This window comes from Centropristis striata, chromosome 4, assembly GCF_030273125.1.
Source record: "Centropristis striata isolate RG_2023a ecotype Rhode Island chromosome 4, C.striata_1.0, whole genome shotgun sequence".
NCBI lineage: Eukaryota > Metazoa > Chordata > Actinopteri > Perciformes > Serranidae > Centropristis > Centropristis striata.
The window spans coordinates 23,669,570-23,675,784 of NC_081520.1; the positions used below are offsets into that span (position 1 = coordinate 23,669,570).

At 37.9% G+C, this 6,215-nt stretch overlaps 1 protein-coding gene across 1 annotated transcript; it reads right to left on the reverse strand.

Moving 5' to 3' along the window:
• Window positions 1-1,584: 1,584 nt before the first annotated feature.
• LOC131970227 (ladderlectin-like) lies at window positions 1,585-4,020 on the reverse strand. The gene is made up of 7 exons (XM_059331569.1): window positions 3,972-4,020; window positions 3,825-3,854; window positions 3,193-3,234; window positions 2,681-2,772; window positions 2,335-2,460; window positions 2,118-2,217; window positions 1,585-1,655 (listed from the first exon to the last, which is right to left on the reverse strand). Exons 1-7 carry the CDS (start codon window positions 4,018-4,020, stop codon window positions 1,585-1,587), a joined length of 510 nt encoding a protein of 169 aa, XP_059187552.1.
• Window positions 4,021-6,215: the final 2,195 nt, after the last annotated feature.

The window sequence follows — 6,215 nt, forward strand, 5'->3', positions numbered from 1 at the left end:
AAAATAGCTACTGTTCCTGTAACTGTGAATCCCCACTGTGGACGAGAAGTGATCGCTGCTTATTCGTTCTATCGTACAATCCACACTGACTCTTTCTACAGTCGTGTTAAGTGAAGCATTATCTGCACTGACAGCTGTGTGAATCACACATATATCTGTTTTTTTTATTTGTTTTAAGGTATTTACAGCATATTACTTTATTCTGTCTGTGAGCTTGTGTAAGGGCTGTGCTGTTTTCTATAAAGTAAACAATATATATAAACACATATTTCATATTTATAGTCATACCTGTACATAGTAGATTATTGTTTGTTTACCTTGTTCATCTCTGTTTTCAGCTGTATGTCTGTTTCTGTGTTAATACACTGAGAACAATGAGAAACCAGAATTTCAGAATCCCAATGTGAACACATCAAAGCCAGCAGAACACATTCTGATTCTGATTCTGATTCTAAGTTCTGATTCGAATTCTGAAAATGAACTCTAGTGTGCAGCAGCCTGGATCATGCAGGATAAAGAACTGATTGAAAACAAACAAACTTTAAACTGCTGTAAGTTATTTTCTCTTAAGAACACTAAAAATCTAATGTGAGCGGCAGCCTGACATCAACTGTTTTGGACTCTGTTCTGGAGATCTGTACCTTTAAATACAACTCTGACTTATAAAACCATGCACACTTTATTGCTGTGTTTCTGTTTAACTGAACAACAATTTTAACTGAACAACTCATTGTCTGTGTGCAAGAATAAATTACAAACTCGAAAATATCACTATGGAGGGGGTATAGATTTACATTTACATTTAGTCATTTAGCAGACGCTTTTATCCAAAGCGACTTACAGGAAGCATAAAAGCAAACAATCACGGTATAGTGCAATAAGAGCTATTAGTGCATCAATAAGTGCTAGTGACGCCTCTGCTCTGGTTGGAATAAGGCACAAGAGTACATCTTGGAGACTGATATGTAAAAAAAAAAAAAAAAAAAAGAGGTGACAGATGATCAATAATCCATGTGTAAGAGAAGACACATGTAGGTTTAGTGGGTTTAGACCTGGGAAGTTTTAGGCTGAGCTGTTTCTACCAAAGTTGTGAATATTTAATTAGGGTCAGCCATATATATATATATATATATATTATATATATATATATATATATATATATATATATATATATATATATATATATATATATATATATATATATGTCCCTCACATAGCTCCCGTGAGTCTAATATTATGTTATAAATGAATTTAATGGACATTGTTTGAACTGCTTTGATGCTGACTCTGGTTACTCTGAGATGAATAATCGTTCATTTTCAGACTACAGCTGGATTTAAACAAGCACTTTTCAACCAAAGTCTTAAAGAAAGATGACATGTATTATTATTCTTTCAAGTTTTTTTTATTAAAAAGAAGCAGACAGTCACAATTACAAACAGAAATACTTTTACACAGAAGTTATTTAACATTTCATCCTTTAAAAAGAATACACAATGGAAAACTATACTTTAGTAGAACACCAAACAATATTCATGAGTCCGCTCAGAAAGAATATTAGAATCCAGAGGTTTAGTGTGGATGTTAACATCTCAAAGGGCTTTTGGAGCAGAAAAAGTTATAAGAAGTGCCACATGCGGTGTTACCCCAACCATCTGAAATGTGATAAAGAAGAGAAAAAATAACATTAGAATTAAATCAATCATTAAGTTAAAAAAAACTGTAACATCACGTATTTGCATTTTCCACATAAAAGTAAGCTAATGAGTATTAACACCAAAAAATCACTGTTATCAAGACAAATACATACAGATATAATCTCTGAGAACAAGATTAAGTTAATCTTATTTGGACTTGTAATTTGAAATGAGATGGAGAGTGTGTGGCAGTTAAGGCTATGACAGCTGCACCGTTTATAACTGAGAAGGAAAATATATTCCAATATTACTCTGAAATTTGATATAAATTGATGTTGCCCTGTAGAATCTTCACAAATAGCCACAGAGTAATTTTTTTCATGCCATATTCCCTGTATGACAATAACACAGGAAAACAGGTAAAGTAGAGAAAGATTCACTAATGTAGCTAGCCAGCCTGAAGAAATCACATGGACTTACTGCTGCTGCGTAAGAAGACACAGGGGTGGCTGCTGGAGCTGGACTGGCCATACCAGTTGGTGTAATAGAAACCCTCACGGTCAATCCACATCCACTGGCCCTAAGAGACAAAGAGCATGACTGTAAGACAGTGTGACCAAGTCTGGATCCCCTTTGGACCAGGTCCTGGGCTTGATCTGGACTAGCTAAGTGGTGGTTAGTCTTCAAAAATCCAGACCTGCAGCTGGAAGCCTCCCAGCCATACGCTGCTCTGACGGGCATTCTGTGTTATCTGCTGGAGGAAGATGTACTCTCTAGGGTTGGTAACCGAGGCCAGGTTGGCACCCAGGCTGTTGCAGTACTCCTGTCAGACAGAGGAGGATCATAGCATCTTAGTGGTGAAACAGCTTAATAGTTGTTCATTGAATTTCTTCATTTTCTGCCTCTAAACTGTCATGAGCTGTGATGTTTTCATGTTTTCATGGATTAATGGTGGCAGACTGACTGATTGACCATCACCATATAGATTCTCCATATTTGTTTACATGTTGCAATCACAAACTAAAGTGTTACAGTAGCAGTACCTCAGCTCTGTGCCATGTCATGGCGGTCTGGCTGTACAGGAAGCAGCGAGATTCATGGCTGTACCAGCCATTTGGACACAAGTTAAAACGAGCTGCAGACAGAAGAAAGAGAGAGAACGTTGTCTTCAACAGAGAAGTTTCACTCATTGAAACAAACTCATCATAACGAATAATTTCACTTTGGACAGCCTCAGACAGCAGCAAGAGTCGTTCTAATTACAACTTAAACAGTGATGTGGCTCTTACATTCAGGATCTGCCTCCTCAGACACAAGTGCTGCTGAAACAGAAACAGTGAACACAATGATTAGTATCAGTATGTGTCAAAAAAGAAAAAAAGGTTTTCAACAGTCCAATTTAACTGAACTTGTTTCATTAGTATAGCAATATGTGAAACAGTTAAGGAGTACTTGATAAGTATAACAGATAAACCAAATATGTATTTTAATGTTCATTGACAATGAGCAGTCGCACAATATATTGTTGTGAGTTCTGTGTGTCTTTTCTGATTACCATTTCTGGGAGCAGGGACAGAATCTTCTGGTGCAAATACTTCTTTCTTCATCATCATCTCGTCCTCCATTTCTGAAACATCAACAGCTCCATTAATCTTCACAACTACAAGTCAAGAATGTTAGCTACAGATCATATTAATAAGTGTGTCTCATGTAGTAGGTGTCTTCTGTAAAACTGTGACCCACAGACAATCTACATGATCAAGTTTGGCTTTTTGGACATCGTAGATAGAAGTGACCATATTTGGTCAGGAGGGAACTAAGTTATCACGTAATGCTGGTGATCAGCTTGGTTGGCAAGGCGACCAAAAATGAATAACATACCTTGATTTATTGTCTATTTTACTCTAAATGGGCCACATTTTTGTCATCATGTTGTAATAAACACTCGAAACTAGCAAGTGAGACCATAAAGTCATTAGGAACGTGTTTACTGAGGTAATAAATGGGGTCATTTTCTCATAGAGTTCAATGCAATCTGACTTTGCATTGGCTTCACTTTTCAGACCCGGATCTTGAAATATATTTCCTTTCAAACAGCTAGACAAGTGAGAAAACAAGTGAACTTGACTTCTGAGCATCCTGCTGTAACTTCCTGTGTCTAATAAAGCTGAGAGCTTCAATACTGACCTGGAGCCTTCCCTTTGTCTTCAGCCGGAGCTGCAGAAAAAAACAATCACGTCACTGTCAGTAACATTAGAGCACGAGTTACCCTACCTGTGTGTGTGTGTGTGTGTGTGTGTGTGTGTGTGTGTGTGTGTGTGTGTTGAACCTGACCTGCAAATGAAGCACAGAAAAGTATGGAGAGGACCAGGACAGTCTTCATGGTGATGATCAACTGATCGTTCTGTGTGGAGAAGAAAAAAACACCAATAAACACACAGAGGGAGAGCACAGCCATGGGCTCCACTGAAAGAAAAGCAGTGCAGCAGGTGTCTTACCTTTCAGTTAGATGTGAGGTGATGATGTTCAGGTATCAGCTGAATGATGCTGACGAGGAGGTCTCACTGCTCTTTATATACACACTGGAACCACACTGAGTCTGAGATTTTTTTTTGTATTTATTTTAAATGTATTTCTGTATTTCTTTAGTTATCCATTTCTTATATATATTCTTATATTTCCTCTTGCATTTCCAGCATTCATTTTATTTTCTTGATATATTTTTTCATCCTTTCTTTTATAGATTTCTTCTTGATCATGAAATAAGGGAGTGTTCTTCCACCATCCACAGTGATACATTTCAAGTATATAATTAAGTAAGATTACATTAATATGAACAGCAAAATATATTGTAAGCATACCAGTGAAAGTATGCAGGAGAAATGTCTTCTGTCATGGTTTTATACTACACATGATATGATTAGAGCGTTGAAGCATGACTATATAACATGTTAATCCTGCACCTGGTCGTGGTGGAGATATTTTACAGACTAGGTAGTTTAATCTGTAACTGTGTGATCCAGCTGCAGACACTGTCCCACTGATTTAAAGCCCCACCAGGAGTAATGACAAAAAATGTATACAGTCCCTTCACACAGTGAAAAGACCCTCAGAAATGATGGTGATTGACTGGTTACTGAACCAGCCTTTGCATGATGTGGAGGCATTGAATGAAGGAAATAATTTTCACTTGTCGTTCACTCACATCAAGAGCTACACATGTAGCTGTGTCCTGGAAGATCATAGTGGCATGAAGAAAGTCTAAAGTCTGTTTAGAGTTCCTGTAAGTCTGCAGTGGATTATCTTGCTATCACTCCCGTAAACAAGGAAGCAAGACGCCTAGTTAAAAGTAAAATTACACAATGTTTTATTGTCTGTTATCATAAGAACTTCTTATAGACATTTATGATTATGACACTGATGAAGAATCCCATGTGATGAGGCAGAGCCAGCACCTACACTAATGTCCTCCTGCTGGGAATGTGACTGTTCCTGCAGCAGGAAACTGTGAGACTGGGTTGCTTCATGGCTGGTACATCTGGTTCTGTAGTCGGGTTGGATCTAGGTCAGATCATATTCCCACATCAGACTAACTGCTCCAGAGTTCCTTTGGGACCAAACCCAGACCACCTCCTCTAATGGTCTTGCAGTTGTTTTGTTCTGTACCCTGGCAATCAAACAAACTGCATCAAGGGGGAAAGCAAACCAGATTTAACTGAAAGATGCTGGTTTAAAAACTCCCCATGAGCAAATTACTGACCCTATTGGAATTGGGCATAAAGGAGTTGTAATGCCTCGTCCACAACAGGAAAAGATGAGCCCTCCTGGAGTCACACCTAGGTGGGGAGCATGCTGAATGGATTAGTGGCTACGTAAAGCCACCACTCTGTGGGCCCAACACTTGCAGGGATCAGCATTGGGGCTGAGTATATTGTAAGCCAGGTGGCAGGTAAAGAGGGTATCAAGGCCTGCTGACAGCTGCATCACAGACTGGCTCTGTAGATGTGGAACATAACCTCTTTGGCTCTTGTATCTGGTGTGGAAGGTAGTCGGGCTTCTAGAGAGGGTCTGGACTCTCATCTGTTAGGAGTTGGTAAAATATATCATCTTTGTACAGTTTTCAGTTGAATTTATGACACAATGGATTAACATGGTTAGGTTTTACATTTTCAATGGATTAGTATTAAGGCCAAGGCTGATGTTTTCAGATTAGGACTCCTTGAGTCTGATACAGGAAAACATATTTACTGTAAGTGTATCTACATGTAGGAATTGATTTCGATTTCATATTTGTCTTTCGTACTGAAAAATGAAGCAAAATGTTTGTTTTTGTAGTTCATGTTAATTATTGTTCTATTGTGGCAACTGATAACATTTTATGATCATTGATATATTGATCATGAAATCATTTTACTATTATTATCAGTACTTCCTTATTGGCTTTATGTGGAAATGAGAGATTGTCTTTGAGAGATAACAGGAAAACAACACACTCACTTTTAGACTGAAGTCAAAGTTCACTTATTAACATGCTGCTCTGTAGCTCAGACTCTCCCTGTTTCTCCATGAATGGGTTAA

What these genes read in the sequence shown, in the direction of transcription:
- LOC131970227 (XM_059331569.1), bottom strand. Translation starts at nt 4,020, where the DNA reads ATGAAGACTGTCCTGGTCCTCTCCATACTTTTCTGTGCTTCATTTGCA. An exon ending in TTTCTGTGCTTCATTTGCAG is followed by an intron (nt 3,855 to 3,971) that starts GTCAGGTTCAAC and finishes TTTTTTCTGCAG; the next exon opens with CTCCGGCTGAAGACAAAGGG. An exon ending in TGACATGGCACAGAGCTGAG is followed by an intron (nt 2,461 to 2,680) that starts GTACTGCTACTG and finishes TCTGTCTGACAG; the next exon opens with GAGTACTGCAACAGCCTGGG.